Here is an 18,557-nt window from a genome sequence, read left to right on the forward strand (position 1 = left end):
CAGAAAATCACATTGTAGGATTTTTAATGAATTTATTTACAAAATAAGTATTTGGTCAAAACAAAAGTTTCTCAATACTTTGTTATATACCCTTTTTTGGCAATGACACAGGTCAAACGTTTTGTGTAAGTCTTCACAAGGTTTTCACACACTGTTGCTGGTATTTTTGGCCCATTCCTCCATGCAGATCTCTTCTAGAGCAGTGATGTTTTGGGGCTGTCGCTGGGCAACACGGACTTTCAACTCCCTCCAAAGATTTTCTATGGGGTTGAGATCTGGAGACTGGCTAGGCCACTCCAGGACCTTGAAATGCTTCTTACGAAGCCACTCCTTCTTTGCCCGGGCGGTGTGTTTGGGATCATTGTCATGCTGAAAGACCCAGCCACGTTTCATCTTCAATGCCCTTGCTGATGGAAGGAGGTTTTCACTCAAAATCTCACAATATATGGCCCCATTCATTCTTTCCTTTAACGGATCAGTCGTCCTGGTCCCTTTGCAGAAAAAACAGCCCCAAAGCATGATGTTTCCACCCCCATGCTTCACAGTAGGTATGGTGTTCTTTGGATGCAACTCAGCATTCTTTGTCCTCCAAACACGACGAGTTGAGTTTTTACCAAAAAGTTATATTTTGGTTTCATCTGACCATATGACATTCTCCCCAATCCTCTTCTGGATCATCCAAATGCACTCTAGCAAACTTCAGACGGGCCTGGACATGTACTGGCTTAAGCAGGGGGACACGTCTGGCACTGCAGGATTTGAGTCCCTGCGTAGTGTGTTACTGATGGTAGGCTTTGTTACTTTGGTCCCAGCTCTCTGCAGGTCATTCACTAGGTCCCCCCGTGTGGTTCTGGGATTTTTGCTCACCGTTGTTGTGATCATTTTGACCCCACGGGGTGAGATCTTGCGTGGAGCCCCAGATCGAGGGAGATTATCAGTGGTCTTGTATGTCTTCCATTTCCTAATAATTGCTCCCACAGTTGATTTCTTCAAACCAAGCTGCTTACCTATTGCAGATTCAGTCTTCCCCAGCCTGTGCAGGTCTACAATTCTGTTTCTGGTGTCCTTTGACAGCTCTTTTGTCTTAGCCATAGTGGAGTTTGGAGTGTGACTGTTTGAGGTTGTGGACAGGTGTCTTTTATACTGATAACAAGTTCAAACAGGAGCCATTAATACAGGTAACCAGTGGACAGAGGAGCCTCTTAAAGAAGAAGTTACAGGTCTGTGAGAGCCAGAAATCTTGCTTGTTTGTAGGTGACCAAATACTTATTTTCCACCATAATTTGCAAATAAATTCATTAAAAATCCTACAATGTGATTTTCTGGAGAAAAAAAATTCCTCAATTTGTCTGTCATAGTTGACGTGTACCTATGATGAAAATTACAGGCCTCTCTCATCTTTTTAAGTGGGAGAACTTGCACAATTGGTGGCTGACTAAATACTTTATCCCCCACTGTATACACAATACCCCATAATGACAAAGTGAAAATATGTTTTTAGAAATGTTACATACAGGGGAGTACAAGTATTTGATACACTGCCGATTTGCAGGTTTTCCTACTTACAAATCATGTAGAGGTCTGTAATTTTTTTATCATAGGTACACTTCAACTGTGAGAGACAGAATCTAAAACAAAAATCCAGAAAATCACATTGTATGATTTTTTTAATAATTAATTTGCATTTATTGCATGACAAAAGTATTTGATCACCTACCAACCAGTGAGAATTCCAGTCTCTCACAGACCTGTTAGTTTTTCTTTAAGAAGCCCTCCTGTTCTCCACTCATTACCTGTATTAACTGCACCTGTTTGAACTCGTTACCTGTATAAAAGACACCTGTCCACACACAATCAAACAACTCCAACCTCTCCACAATGGCCAAGACCAGAGAGCTGTGTAAGGACATCAGGGATACAATTGTAGACCTGCATAAGGCTGGGATGGGCTACAGGACAATAGGCAAGCAGCTTGGTGAGAAAGCAACAACTGTTGGCGCAATTATTAGTTCAAGTGACGATCAAAAATCCAGAAAATCACATTGTATGATTTTTTAAGTAATTCATTTGCATTTTATTGCATGACATAAGTTATTTGATACATCAGAAAAGCAGAACTTAATATTTGGTACGAAATCTTTGTTTGCAATTTCCTGTAGGTCTTGACCAGGTTTGCACACACTGCAGCAGGGATTTTGGCCCACTCCTCCATACAGACCTTCTCCAGATCCTTCAGGTTTCGGGGCTGTCGTTGGGCAATACGGACTTTCAGCTCCCTCCAAAGATTTTCTATTGAGTTCAGGTCTGGAGACTGGCTAGGCCACTCCAGGACCTTGAGATGCTTCTTACGGAGCCACTCCTTAGTTGCCCTGGCTGTGTGTTTCGGGTCGTTGCCATGCTGGAAGACCCAGCCACGACCCATCTTCAATGCTCTTACTGAGGGAAGGGAGGTTGTTGGCCAGATCTCGCGATACATGGCCCCATCCATCCTCCCCTCAATGCGGTGCAGTCGTCCTGTCCCCTTTGCAGAAAAGCAACCCCAAAGAATGATGTTTACACCTCCATGCTTCACGGTTGGGATGGTGTTCTTGGGATTGTACTCATCCTTCTTCTTCCTCCAAACACGGCGAGTGGAGTTTAGACCAAAAAGCTCTATTTTTGTCTCATCAGACCACATGACCTTCTCCCATTCCTCCTCTGGATCATCCAGATGGTCATTGGCAAACTTCAGACGGGCCTGGACATGCGCTGGCTTAGTGTGTTACTAATGGTTTTCTTTGAGACTGTGGTCCCCAGCTCTCTTCAGGTCATTGACCAGGTCCTGCCGTGTAGTTCTGGGTTGATCCCTCACCTTCCTCATGATCATTGATGCCCCCACGAGGTGAGATCTTGCATGGAGCCCCCAGACCGGGGTGATTGACCGTCATCTTGAACTAATAATTGCGCCAACAGTTGTTGCCTTCTCACCAAGCTGCTTGCCTATTGTCCTGTAGCCCATCCCAGCCTTGTGCAGGTCTACAATTGTATCCCTGATGTCCTTACACAGCTCTCTGGTCTTGGCCATTGTAAGAGCATTGAAGATGGGTCGTGGCTGGGTCTTCCAGCATGGCAGCACCCGAAACACACAGCCAGGGCAACTAAGGAGTGGCTCCGTAAGAAGCATCTCAAAAGGTCCTGGAGTGGCCTAGCCAGTCTCCAGACCTGAACTCAATAGAAAATCTTTGGAGGGGAGCTGAAAGTCCGTATTGCCCAGCGACAGCCCCCGAAACCTGAAGGATCTGGAGAAGGTCTGTATGGAGGAGTGGGCCGAAAATCCCTGCTGCAGTGTGTGCAAACCTAGTCAAGACCTACAGGAAATTGCAAACAAAGATTTCTGTACCAAATATTAAGTTCTGCTTTTCTGATGTATCAAATACTTATGTCATGCAATAAAATGCAAATGAATTACTTAAAAATCATACAATGTGATTTTCTGGATTTTTGACCGTCATCTTGAACTAATAATTGCGCCAACAGTTGTTGCCTTCTCACCAAGCTGCTTGCCTATTGTCCTGTAGCCCATCCCAGCCTTGTGCAGGTCTACAATTGTATCCCTGATGTCCTTACACAGCTCTCTGGTCTTGGCCATTGTGGAGAGGTTGGAGTCTGTTTGATTGAGTGTGTGGACAGGTGTCTTTTATACAGGTAACGAGTTCAAACAGGTGCAGTTAATACAGGTAATGAGTGGAGAACAGGAGGGCTTCTTAAAGAAAAACTAACAGGTCTGTGAGAGCTGGAATTCTCACTGGTTGGTAGGTGATCAAATACTTTTGTCATGCAATAAAATGCAAATTAATTATTTAAAAATCATACAATGTGATTTTCTGGATTTTGTTTTAGATTCCGTCTCTCACAGTTGAAGTGTACCTATGATAAAAATTACAGACCTCTACATGCTTTGTAAGTAGGAAAACCTGCAAAATCGGCAGTGTATCAAATACTTGTTCTCCCCACTGTATGTATTGAAAATGAAATACAAAAATATCTAATTTACACAAGTATTCACACCCCTTAGTCAATACTTTGTAGAAGCACCTTTGGCAGCGATTACAACTTTTAGTCTTTCTGGGCAAGTCTCTAAGAGCTTTCCACACCTGGATTGTGCAACGTTTGCCCATTACTCTTTTCAAAATCATTCAAGCGCTGTCAAATTGCTTGTTGATCATTGCTAGACAAGCATTTTCAGGTCTTGCCATAGATTTTCAAGTAGATTTAAGTCAAAACTGTAACTCGGGCACTCAGGAACATTCACTGTCTTCTTGGTAAGCAACTCCAGTGTAGATTTTGCCTTGTGTTTTTAGGTTATTGTCCTGCTGAAAGGTGAATTGCTGGGCGCCCGAGTGGCGCAGTGGTCTAAGGCACTGCATCGCAGTGCTAGCTGTGCCACTAGAGATCCTGGTTCGAATCCAGGCTCTGTCGTAGCCGGCCGCGACCGGGAGACCCATGGGGTGGCGCGCACAATTGGCCCAGCGTCGTCCAGGGTAGGGAGGGATGGCCGGCAGGGGATGTAGCTCAGTTGGTAGAGCATGGCGTTTGCAACGCCAGGGTTGTGGGTTCGATAAAAAAATAATGTATGCACTAACTGTAAGTCGTTTTGGATAAGAGCGTCTGCTAAATGACTAAAATGTAAATGTAAATGAATTAATCTCCCAGTGTCTGGTGGAAAGCAGACTGAACCAGGTTTTCCTCTAAGGTTGTGCCTGTGCTTAACTCCATTCCGTTTCTCTTTAATCCTGAAAAAACTCCCCAGTCCTTAACGATTACAAGCATACCCATAACATCATGCAGCCACCACTATGCTTGAAAATATGGAGAGTGGTAATCAGTAATGTGTTGTTTGGTTTACCCTAAACATAACACTTTGTATTCAGGATTAAAAGATAATTGCTTTGCCAAATTCTTTTCAGTATTACTTTAGTGCCTTGTTGCAAACAGGATGCATGTTTTGGAATATTTGTATTATTTATAGGCTTCCTTCTTTTCACTCTGTCAGTTAGGTTAGTATTGTGGAGTAACTACAATGTTGTTGATCCATCCTCTGTTTTCTCCTATCACAGCCATTAAACTCTGTAACTGTTTTAAAAGTCACCATTGGCCTCGTAGTGAAATCCCTGAGAGGTTTCCTTCCTCTCCGGCAACTGAGTTAGGAAGGACACCTGTATCTTTGTAGTGACTGGGTGTATTGATACACCATCTACCAATAGGTGCCCTTCTTTGCGAGGCATTGGAAAACCTCCCTGGTCTTTGTGGTTGAATCTGTGTTTTGAAATTCACTGTCTCGACTGTGGGACCTTACAGATAATTGTATTGTGGGGTACAGAGATGAGGCAGTCATTCAAAAATCATCTTAAACACAATTATTGCACACAGAGCAAGTCCATGCAACTTAATATGTGACTTGTTAAGCAACTTTTCACTCTTGAACTTATGTAGGCTTGCCATAACAAAGGGGGTTGAATACTTATTTACTCAAGACATTTCAGCTTTTCATTTTTAATTAATTTGTAAGAATTTCTAAAAAACATAGTTCCACTTTGACATTATGGGGTATTGTATGTAGGTCAGTGACAAAAATACAAAATGTTAGCCATTTTACATTCAGGTTGTAACACAAATAAAATGTGGAAAAAGTCAAGGGGTGTGAATACTTTCTGAAGGCACTGTAGGCCGTGTAAAGGGTTAATAAACACAAAATGGGACTTTTCATTCTAAGACTTAAATTGAGACTCTTTTGTATACATCACATCTGATCTCACCCTGTTCTGCATACAGCAACAGTGCTTTATAACCAGTATACACTTACTAAATATACCTACACACTAAAACACCTGACACGTCAAAATATTTTAGTTTGTCTGATTATTAATTTGTACTTTATATAATAAATAGTTTAATCAGGTTTGTCTGATGACTTATCATAGCTGACTCATATTTACCCACAGCATATTTATGTCCACCATGATGGGTTTAACAACAATGAAGTCATTCTGTAACTACAGTATAGGAATCAAACATTGTCGGATGGGTAAACACTCCATGTTGAACGTGTGTTTATTATTTGTGTGTATGTACCTGAGGGAGTGTATGTCTGTGTAATCTGTATCACCTCACACTTCCAGGATGAGGAGGGTCCAGAGGTGCTGCTGGTGAAGGAGGAGGGGTGTGAGGAGGGTCTGGGGAACACAGGGGACCATGGTCATGGAGGACAACCAGACTACACCTCCTCCTGAACCCACAGGGGAACCAGCTGAGCAGCACAGGACCACACACAGTCTCAATGAGGTGAGCCCACTACTGTCTGTATGGTATTAGGTCAGGGCCTGTATCCACAGTGTCTCAGAGGAGGAGAGCTGTGGGACCAGCCACAAGGAGTCGCTAGAGCGCCAAGAGCCAAGTAAAGCCCCCGGTCAAACTCTCCCCCTAACCCAGACGACACTGGGCCAATTGTGCGCCGCCCTATGGGACTCCGGTCACGGATCGAACCCCAGGCTGTAGTGACGCCGCAACACTGCGATGCAGTGCCTTAGACCGCTGCGCCACTCGGGAGGCCCCCATATCAGATTTCTTGATCCAACATCCTCTCACTCTGTATCTTTTACAGTCAGTAGACATGGAGGGTGGGAAGCCTGATCTGCTGCTGGTCAAAGAGGAGACAATAGAGGACGGACCAGAGAGCATTGATCTGCTGAGTGGACTAAAGATGGGGGAGCAAGGTAAGGGAGAAATACATATAGCCTACATACAGTAATAGATCTTCAATGGGAATAGTGATGCACCTGGCTATTGTTTTTTCTTTATTCATAAAATGAAATCAATACAGCTTATGTTTACATACAAAAACACATTATAATGTATGAATTTGACCAGGTACAGTTGAAGTCGGAAGTTTACATACACTTAGGTTGGAGTCATTAAAACTCGTTTTTCAACCACTCCACAAATTTCTTGTTAAACGACTATAAGCTTGTGGAAGGCTACCCAAAACGTTTGACCCCAGTTAAACAATTGAAAGACCATGCTACCAAATACTAATTGAGTGTATGTAAACTTCTGACCCACTGGGAATGTGATAAAATAAATAAAAGCTGAAATAAATAATTCTCTCTACTATTATTCTGACATTTCACATTCTTAAAATAAAGTGGTGATCCTAATTGACCAGGGAATTTTTACTAGGATTAAATGTCAGGAATTGTGAAAAACTGAGTTTAAATGTATTTGGCTAAGGTGTATGTAAACTTCCGACTTTAACTGTAATTGACCAAAAAATACTCCATATGTAGAGTTCTCTGCCATGTTTGTAAAGTCTATTTTGTAACCTCTTCCTGCAGGTGGTTGGCTGGAGGCTAAAAGAGGAGACTGGGCGGCAATCTTGGATTCCCAGACCCAGACCGGTGCAGCCAAGGGCCCAGGGGATGACATCATCGATCAGGCCAGGACCAGAGGCGACATAGTGGAGGTCAGTGGATGTGAGAGTGTCCTCAACTCAGGGCTGGGGAACAACACTGTTAACCACAACCAGAAACTGACAATCAAACACAAAACAAACAAACTTAGTCTCCATGACAACAGACTGGCTGAGACCAGGGTGAGGTGTCGATTTGAGGTGTGTCCGTATGCGGTAGGAGAGAACAGACTCGGGTAGCAATGCCTCGTCCTGCTCCTATAGTTGTGATTCAGAGAGACTGATGGCGCCTCAGGTTAACCCCTAACAGGTGTTGCCTTCAGCCTGCCTTCTATAGGATCTATCAACTGGAACATGGATCCTGTGACAACACAGACACTCCCTGGCCTTCGTCCTCCTCACACTCTCCTAATGTTAAACCAGACCTCAGACACTAAATGGCTACACGAGCCCATTAACAAATGACAGTAGTACAGACGGAATCACGCTTCCCGCTTTAGAAAGCCTTTAGTTTCCCCAAACAGGTGGAGATTCACCAGAAGATACACACGTTCGGCTGCTACCTGTGCCGGGCCAGTTTCTCCCGCCCCTTTAACCTGAAGAGGCACCTCAGGATACACCAGCAGAAAATGCACACGGCCCATGTATAGAGTATAGTGACATGTAATGTAGTACTAGTTAGTTTGTAGTTAATTCTGTTGGTTTTTGATGTAGTAGGGAACTGGATGAGGTGAACTGAGGAAATAATTAATATGATGAGGTAGAGTAGATGATATGGTGATGGTTGGTGTGATGGCGTCTGTAAAAATGCTTCACTGATGAAAAGTGACAAACTTTTTCCCTTTAGGTTGATACTGGTGTTTTATAATGAGGAAATGATAGTGCCTTAATTCATGTTTACTTGACATGAAGTAGTGAAGCTGTGTGTAATGTAATGTTGAACCTTTTCCAAAGTATTCCAACATTTATTTTATCAAAACGAGGGTACCAGATTGACAGAAAAGTTAGTGTTACCATAGTGAGTAGAGTTATTCTACTTGTCACATGTATAATTTTGTGCAATACAATTACTGTACATTATGTGAGTGTATGACAATTTGTTGTCAATTAAATACAAAATTGACTTTTTTATCATTGCAGGGACTGAGTTTCCCTTATCTCAGTCAAACCAAAACATTATACTTAATTCTTAAATCAACACATATGGATTTTTTTTTATAATTAATTCCAATGGCTCCATATTGTTAGGTACTTGAATTACATGTTTCTGTGTACAGCAAAGAGTTTCTAATATAAACCTTTGTGTTCTTCTGTACAATTTGTGTTTACAGTCTGCAGTCCATGAGGACCTGCTGATATCCAGTGTTGCTGGTGGGAGAGACTGGACCTCTGAAGCGGCTGGTCATAACACCTGGCCCTGGGTCAGAACCATGGATAAGGAGCCATCACTCTTCCTTCCCGAGTCGGAACGAGGACCGAACCACAAGGGACAAAGACTCCACCATCACCACACAGAACACAACCAGTGGACAGGTGGACTTAACAACCTCAGTCCTGGTGGTCATCAGAGAGACAGAGGCTCCAGTCAGGGATCCAGTCTGCAGTCCAGACCCTTCTCTTCACAGTCTCAGTGCAGGGATGGAGCAGGGCCTGGGGCTGATCGAGATAGACCCTCATGTTCCTATGATACAAACACCACAGTATCCATGATGAACAGAGGAAGTCACCCTGGGCTTCAGCCTTCACAGAGAGTGGTGGGAGACCCCCCTGGTGGGAGTCTTTCTGGAAGTCTGTCTTCTGCTTCAGGTTCTCCTCTAATGCCTGGTGAATGGGTTCATAGAAGGCCTGGTCCTGGGTCTAGCCTTCCTCAGCTACCTCAAGGTTACCCCACCAATACAGACAGGGTCAGGATGGGCGTTCACCACAAGAAGTACCTAGCCTATAACACAGAACACAATCCTAACAACACCCAAACAATGGCTAGAGGTCAAGGAGGGAGCTCAAAGACTAACCACCTAAGAGTGTTGGCTCCTGCTTCTACCTCCTCTGGTGTCATTGGGTCACAATGTGGGAGGCCGGGCGTTAAGACGGACGCAGACAAGCGTACGCCTGCCCCACGTGTGGGAAGCGCTCGCTAAGGTGAACTATGTGAAGCAGCACCAGACCGTTCACACCAAGGAGAAGCCCTTCAAGTGTAAACTATGTTACAAGAGCTTCTCCTTCCTGAGTAACCTTATCAGACATAGGAGTGTCCACAATGGGGAGAAATTGTCAGTGTGGCTTGAGATGTAGGCTACATAGGGGATATCTGGGACCAATTCTTTAGCTGAAATATGACAGAATAACTGATGAATTTACGAACACCAGCTGAATATGACCGGTTCCATTAAATGTTGTCAAAGAAAAGTAATTAAATTGTTGCCAGCAGCACAGTTAAAGTCACCAACGCTCTAGATAACATGAAAACAGCCTAACCAGCTCTATGGCAAATAAAATGGTGTGAGGTGTTCTCTCATTTGTGTCTGGAAGTAGCTAGCAAGCTAGCCAACTTTAGCCAGTTAGCATGGGTGCTTGACTGCCGTTGTGAGGTCTGAACGCTCGGATCAACCCTACTCCTCGGCCAGAGTGTCCAGTGTACAGTCGTGGTCAAAAGTTTTGAGAATGACACAAGTATTGGTCTTCACAAAGTTTGCTGCTACAGTGTTTTTAGATATTTTTGTCAGATGTTACTATGGTATACTGAAGTATAATTACAAGCATTCCATAATTGTCAAAGGCTTTTATTGACAATTACATTAAGATTATGCAAAGAGACAATATTTGCAGTGTTGACCCTTCTTTTTCCAAGACCTCTGCAGTCCATTCTTGCATAATCAATGCTTGGAGTTTGTCAGAATTTGGGGGGTTTTGTTTGTCCACCCGTCTCTTAAATATTGACCACAAGTTCTCAATGGGATTAAGGTCTGGGGAGTTTCCTGGCCATGGACCCAAAATGTCGATGTTTTGTACCCGAGCCACTTAGTTATCACTTTTGCCTTATGGCAAGGTGCTCCATCATGCTGGAAAAGGCATTGTTCGTCACCAAACTGTTCTTGGCTGGTTGGGAGAAGTTGCTCTCGGAGGATGCGTTGGTACCATTCTTTATTCATGGCTGTGTTCTTAGGCAATATTGTGAGTGAACCCACTCCCTTGGCTGAGAAGCAACCCCAGACATGAATGGTCTCAGGATGCTTTACTGTTGGCATGACACAGGACTGATGATAGCGCTCACCTTGTCTTCTCCGGACAAGCTTTTTTCCGGATGCCCCAAACAATCAGAAAGGGGATTCATCAGAGAAAATGACTTTACCCCAGTCCTCAGCAGTCCAATCCCTGTACCTTTTGCAGAATATCAGTCTGTCCCTGATGTTTTTCCTGGAGAGAAGTGGCTTCCTCGCTGCCCTTCTTGACACCAGTCCATCCTCCAAAAGTCTTCGCCTCACTGTGCGTGCAGATGCACTCACACCTGCCTGCTGCCATTCCTGAGCAAGCTCTGCACTGGTGGTGCCCCGATCCCGCAGCTGAATCAACTTTAGGAGACGGTCCTGGCGCTTGCTGGACTTTCTTGGGCGCCCTGAAGCTTTCTTCACAACAATTGAACCTCTCTCCTTGAAGTTCTTGATGATCTGATAAATGGTTGATTTAGGTGCAATCTTATTAGCAGCAATATCCTTACCTGTGAAGCCCTTTTTGTGCAAAGCAATGATGACGGCACGTGTTTCCTTGCAGGTAACCATGGTTAACAGAGGAAGAACAATGATTTCAAGCACCACCCTCTTTTTAAAGCTTCCAGTCTGTTATTCTAACTCAATCAGCATGACAGAGTGATCTCCAGCCTTGTCCTCGTCAACACTCTCACCAGTGTTAACGAGAGAATCACTGACATGATGTCAGCTGGTCCTTTTGTGGCAGGGCTGAAATGCAGTGGAAATGTTTTTTTGGGATTCAGTTCATTTTCATGGCAAAGAGGGACTTCGCAATTCATCTGATCACTCTTCATAACATTCTGGAGTATGTGCAAATTGCCATCATAAAAACTGAGGCAGCAGACTTTGTGAAAATTTATATTTGTGTCATTCACTAAACTTTTGACCACGACTGTATGCTCCGAGAGCGAAATGCTCTGAATTTATGAACGAACAATCTGAAAATGCTCTGAATTTACGGACGCACTCTGAGCACTCAAGTGAATTTACGAACACACCCTATATTTCCCCTCTGAATTTGGTTTTGACTATGGTCTATTCATAACAAATATAATGTCCCTCGTTTTTATAACACTCCTAGTCTGGGTACCAGTATTTTTTTGCTAACTTTCCACTCCATGTCATTGCCAAAGAGACTGGCCTTTCTGCAATCTCAACATTCAATATGCAGCTGGATTTACAGTGGAGTTGCTCATTGGTTGTTGGAAATAACATTAATATTTCACATGACAATGTGGAGCCTCAAATAAATTAGAATTTTAACAAACATTTAGCTGTTAGCGATGCAAGTTGTAGTTTGAGGCATAAAATCAAACCAAAGAGGCTTTGTGGTTGGAAGTGCAGTACGTATTTAGTTCGAGAGTTTAGATGTAAGCTAGCAACTTGACAGACTGGTTTCATCTGGACAAACAAAGAACGGGTGATCAGATCTGTTAATAAATGAGATCATGTTGTCCTTTTGATTTGCTTGTTTATCATTTAGAATTCAAATGGCCTTAGTTTCCTTGGCTTCCTTCAAACCTATAGGTTTATGTCCTTGCCACCCGATGGGATCTAGCCAGTCATTCGTTTTTAGGTCAATTACAGACTGCTCTGAGCTTGAAAGGGTTTCCACTATATTCCACAGCCACAAAGTAAAGATTGGCTATATCTTGAAAATTCATGGTAGAGTTTGGCATAAGGTTAGCAGTCTTTTAGAATCAGAGAGTGAAATACTTACACACTCCTCTCTAACATGTAGGCTCAGCATTCCTGAACAGTCCCATTACAAGTCAGAAAGTTAAACAAACTAAACTTCAACTTACTTTACCTGTTGTCCGCCGATTTTGTACATATGTCGGAGGTAATCTGATACAAAATATCCACAGGTAAGTGTTATCAACTCGACATTCAGTACGCTGGTCAGTATATCGGTTTGTTTTTCCAGTTTTTATTTTCAATACTGGTGCAATTCACACGTGAAAAACACTTGCACAATATGGGCGACCCTAACCAAACTACAGACCGAACAGCAAACACTTCCAGCTGATTGAGAGGAAACCTGCTTCGGTCGACTACATTCGGCTATTGTTTACATATTGTGCATACCATATCCACCGCCACCATGGGACACACTGTTCACAACGCTGACATCAGCAAACCACTCGCCCACACGACACCATACACGTCTGCGGTTGTGAGGCCGGTTGGACATACTGCAAAATGTTCTTAAATTGACGTTGGAGGTGGCTTATGCTAGACAAATTAACATTCAGTTCTCTGACAACAGCTCTGGTGGACATTCCTGCAGTCAGCATGACAATTGCACACTCCCTCAAAATTTAAGACATCTGTGGCCAATGTGTTGTGTGACAAAACTGCACATTTTAGAGTGGCCTTTTATTGTCCCCAGCACAAGGTGCACCTGTGTAATGATCAGCTTCTTGATATGCCACACCTGTCAGGTGGATGGATTATCTTGGCAAAGGAGAAATGCTCACAAACAGGGACGTAAACAAATTTGTACACAACATTTTAGAGAAATAAGCCTTTTGTACGTATGGAACATTTCTGGGATCTTTTATTTCAGCTCATGAAACATGGGACCAATACTTTACATGTTGCGTTTATATTTCTGTTCAGAAAGAAATAAACGCAACATGTAAGAACAGAAATATAAACGCAACATGTAAAGGATTGGTCCCATGTTTCATGAGCTGAAATAAAAGATCCCAGAAATGTCTTATCTATATATTGTTTACACACTTTAATTTATTTTATTATGTCAATATATATTTGTTATCAATGTTTTGGCATAAAACGGGTGGTACTTGTGAACATAGTCAATATTTGGATAGTAGCTGAGTTAATTGAAAATAATGCCATTGTTAATTAGATACTTTATTCGTTAATTAGGCTATTTTCTCTTGAACCATAGGGTCTATCTACTAGAAACTCATGGGTAATATGGACACAGATATAATAAATGAATAATATACACTGAGTATACCAAACATTAAGAACAACTTCCAAATATTGAGTTGCATCCCCCCTTTTGCCCTCAGAACAGCCTCAATTCGTCAGGGCATGGACTCTACAAGTTGTCGAAAGCATTCCACAGGGATCCTGGCACAGTTGTTTCAAGTTGGCTGGTTCTCCTTTGGGTGGTGAACCATTCTTGATACACACGGGAAACTGTTGAGCGTGAAAAACCCAGCAGCGTTGCAGTTGACACACTCAAACCGGTGTACCTGGCACCTACCATACCCCGTTCAAAGGCAATTACAGTGGGGAAAAAAAGTATTTAGTCAGCCACCAATTGTGCAAGTTCTCCCACTTAAAAAGATGAGAGAGGCCTGTAATTTTCATCATAGGTACACATCAACTATGACAGACAAAATGAGATTTTTTCTCTCCAGAAAATCACATTGTAGGATTTTTAATTAATTAATTTGCAAATTATGGTGGAAAATAAGTATTTGGTCAATAACAAAAGTTTCTCAATACTTTGTTATATACCCTTTGTTGGCAATGACACAGGTCAAACGTTTTCTGTAAGTCTTCACAAGGTTTTCACACACTGTTGCTGGTATTTTGGCCCATTCCTCCATGCAGATCTCCTCTAGAGCAGTGATGTTTTGGGGCTGTCGCTGGGCAACACGGACTTTCAACTCCCTCCAAAGATTTTCTATGGGGTTGAGATCTGGAGACTGGCTAGGCCACTCCAGGACCTTGAAATGCTTCTTACGAAGCCACTCCTTCGTTGCCGGGCGGTGTGTTTGGGATCATTGTCATGCTGAAAGACCCAGCCACATTTCATCTTCAATGCCCTTGCTGATGGAAGGAGGTTTTTACTCAAAATCTCACGATACATGGCCCCATTCATTCTTTCCTTTAAACGGATCAGTCGTCCTGGTCCCTTTGCAGAAAAACAGCCCCAAAGCATGATGTTTCCACCCCATGCTTCACAGTAGGTATGGTGTTCTTTGGATGCAACTCAGCATTCTTTGTCCTTCAAACACGACAAGTTGAGTTTTTACCAAAAAGTTATATTTTGGTTTCATCTGACCATATGACATTCTCCCAATCCTCTTCTGGATCATCCAAATGCACTCTAGCAAACTTCAGACGGGCCTGGACATGTACTGGCTTAAGCAGGGGACACGTCTGGCACTGCAGGATTCGAGTCCCTGGCGGCGTAGTGTGTTACTGATGGTAGGCTTTGTTACTTTGGTCCCAGCTCTCTGCAGGTCATTCACTAGGTCCCCCCCGTGTGGTTCTGGGATTTTTGCTCACCGTTCTTGTGATCATTTTGACCCCACGGGGTGAGATCTTGCGTGGAGCCCCAGATCGAGGGAGAATATCAGTGGTCTTGTATGTCTTCCATTTCCTAATAATTGCTCCCACAGTTGATTTCTTCAAACCAAGCTGCTTACCTATTGCAGATTCAGTCTTCCCAGCCTGGTGCAGGTCTACAATTTTGTTTCTGGTGTCCTTTGACAGCTCTTTGGTCTTGGCCATAGTGGAGTTTGGAGTGTGACTGTTTGAGGTTGTGGACAGGTGTCTTTTATACTGATAACAAGTTCAAACAGGTGCCATTAATACAGGTAACGAGTGGAGGACAGAGGAGCCTCTTAAAGAAGAAGTTACAGGTCTGTGAGAGCCAGAAATCTTGCTTGTTTGTAGGTGACCAAATACTTATTTTCCACCATAATTTGCAAATAAATTCATTAAAAATCCTACAATGTGATTTTCTGGATTTTTTCCCTCATTTTGTCTGTCATAGTTGACATGTACCTATGATGAAAATTACAGGCCTCTCTCATCTTTTTAAGTGGGAGAACTTGCACAATTGGTGGCTGACTAAATACTTATTTTCCCCACTGTATATTACTGGAAACGTTCTAAGTTTACCAGTAAACTACCTGAGTTTTGGTATCTTTCAAGGATTGTATGTAATCTATCACATTACATTTTGTGGCCTTTTTTGGGTACTTCAGATATTCACAGGTGTCTGTAATCATCTCTGGCCCTCTGTGTACCCTTATCACATGTAAAATATATGATATTATAAAGTAAGATGATTTTAAAATAGAATGACAAAGCTGTAAAACATTATCCTAAATAAAACCAACATAGGGCCCGATTCCGATTTAGGAAATTACGCCTTTCTTACACACGCCTTTCCCACGCAGTTCTCAGTAGTTGGTATTCAGACTTACCTTGTACAGGTGCGTAATGGCTTTGCTTTTTTTTTTTTACTGCTGAAAACCCTCCCACTTGCTGGCCAACAGATTTTCTCATGGATTTTTCATTCAATAGGGTTGTCAGTACATTTATCTTAAGACATCCCTTTAAAAATACGGTGTACCTTTAATTAGAACTTTGTCGACAAACTAGAATATGTCGAGAGAACGGGTTCAGAAAATAGGGATCAATGAAAGAACCCCATTTAAATATATGCATATTCGTCTCCACTTCAACACCAACTGGTAGATGTAAAAATACACTGATCTTGTAGATTATTAAGTCAAATTTTTGGGTTAGGAAATGTATGTATGAATCATTAAAAAAAGGTTTGGATTGCCTTTACGCACTAATTATATTGATGAATAATAAATACAGTGGTTTGATTCATCCTGAAAGTTGTCATATTCAAGTTCAATCAATGTTAGTTATCATGTGAAGTGTCTTGGGGTAAGAGGGTAATTAACCACATACAGTGGCTTGCGAATGTATTCACCCCCCTTGGCATTTTTCCTATTTTGTTGCCTTACAACCTGGAATTAAAATTGATTTTTGGGGGGTTTGTATCATTTGACTTACACAACATGCCTACCACTTTGAAGATGCAAAATATATTTTGTGAAACAAACAAGAAATAAGACAAAAAAACAGAACTTGAGTGTGCATAACTATTCACCACCCCAAAGTCAATACTTTGTAGAACCACCTTTTGCCGCAATTACAGCTGTAAGTCTCTTGGGGTATGTCTTTATAAGCTTGGCACATCTAGCCACTGGGATTTTTGCCCATTCTTCAAGGCAAAACTGCTCCAGCTCCTTCAAGTTGGATTGGTTCCGCTGGTGTACAGCAATCTTTAAGTCATACCACAGATTCTCAATTGGATTGAGGTCTGGGCTTTGACTAGGCCATTCCAAGACATTTAAATGTTTCCCCTTAAACCACTCAAGTGTTGCTTTAGCAGTATGCTTAGGGTCATTGTCCTGCTGGAAGGTGAACCTCCAGTCTCAAATCTCTGGAAGAAAAACAGGTTTCCCTCAAAAATGTCCCTTTATTTAGCGCCATCCATCATTCCTTCAATTCTGACCAGTTTCCCAGTCCATGCCGATGAAAAACAGCATGATGCTGCCACCACCATGCTTCACTGTGGTGATGGTGTTCTCGGGGTGATGAAAGGTGTTGGGTTTGCGCCAGATATAGCGTTTTCTTTAATGGCCAGAAAGCTCAATTTTAGTCTCATCTGACCAGAGTACCTTCTTCCATATGTTTGGGGAGTCTCCCACATGCCTTTTGGCGAACACCAAATGTGTTTGCTTATTTCTTTCTTTAAGCAATGGCTTTTTTCTGGCCACTCTTCCGTAAAGCCCAGCTCTGTGGAGTGTACGGCTTAAAGTGGTCCTGACAGATACTCCAATATCCGCTGTGGAGCTTTGCAGCTCCTTCAGGGTTATCTTTGATCTCTTTGTTGCCTCTCGGATTAATGCCCTCCTTGCCTGGTCTGTGAGTTTTGGTGGGCGGCCCTCTCTTGGCAGGTTTGTTGTGGTGCCATATTCTTTCCATTTTTTTTATAATGGAGTTAATGGTGCTCCGTGGGATGTTCAAAGTTTCAGATATTTTTTTATAACCCAACCCTGATCAGTACTTCTCCACAACTTTGTCCCTGACCTGTTTGGAGAGCTCCTTGGTCTTCATGGTGCCGCCCCTTGCTTAGTGGTGTTGCAGACTCTGGGGCCTTTCAGAACAGGTGTATATATACTGAGATCATGTGACAGATCATGTGACACTTTATTTAACTAATTATGTGACTTCTGAAGGTAATGGTTGCACCAGATCTTATTTAGGGGCTTCATTGCAAAGGGGGTGAATACATATGCACGCACCACTTTTCCGTTATTTATTTGTAAGAATGTTTTTTAACAAGTTATTTTTTTAATTTCACTTCACCAATTTGAACTATTTTGTGGATGTCCATTACATGAAAACCAAATAAAAATCGATTTAAATTACAGGTTGTAATGCAACAAAATAGGAAAAACGCCAAGGGGGATGAATACTTTTGCAAGGCACTGTACCCCTCATTAATCCTTTGTTAACTTCTCATTTGAAACAGGCTTGTGTAAATGTTTTAAGAGAGACAGTAAACCTAGGTTAGAACAAGGACAGTTGAATATTTACCTTAGTGATGTGATGTAGATGGAATAGGGTGTTCTAGGGTCGTTCAATCACTTTGACCGCACCCCTTTTGATTTGAATGAAACTTTCTATACCTCTTTGCCCATGGTAGAAGTGGTCAGAAAGTGACTTTTTGGACCTGAATGCCAAAACATAGGAGATAGAGTTACTCAAAGTTGACCCATTTTGCATACCATACCATGAGACATCCATGTCTTCATCACTGGAAAAGATAAAAGGTTGAGTTTGATATAATTTAAAAGCTTACAAACAGGATTGTGAAACTATTTTGTAATTTCTTGAAAAAAAATGTTTTAATAGAAATTATGTCATTTTTTATCCTTTAACGTCATTTACAATGTCAATAAAAATTTGTAAACTCCGTTTTTTCACCCAACTTTTAACCGAGATCCAATGACATGGTGACATTTTTTGTTGATTTCAAGTTGAATTCAGGTTAGTTGACAAATCAA

The 18,557-nt window shown here is 42.2% G+C and overlaps 1 protein-coding gene across 2 annotated transcripts in view; it reads left to right on the forward strand.

Moving 5' to 3' along the window:
* Positions 1–18,557, forward strand: part of LOC121535724 (ichor-like) — a 193,406-nt gene that overhangs the window by 87,037 nt on the left and 87,812 nt on the right. The window contains exons 1-2 of one of the 2 annotated variants that reach the window (XM_045215481.1): positions 6,721–6,752; positions 7,371–7,498. In XM_045215481.1, coding sequence (XP_045071416.1) covers positions 6,740–6,752; positions 7,371–7,498 — 141 coding nt within the window. In that variant the 5' untranslated portion in view covers positions 6,721–6,739. Of the gene's footprint in view, positions 1–6,720; positions 6,753–7,370; positions 7,499–18,557 lie in introns of those variants that run through there. The other variant, XM_045215479.1, reaches the window with a different exon arrangement.

Source organism: Coregonus clupeaformis, unplaced genomic scaffold, assembly GCF_020615455.1.
Source record: "Coregonus clupeaformis isolate EN_2021a unplaced genomic scaffold, ASM2061545v1 scaf0456, whole genome shotgun sequence".
Taxonomy (NCBI): Eukaryota; Metazoa; Chordata; class Actinopteri; order Salmoniformes; family Salmonidae; genus Coregonus; species Coregonus clupeaformis.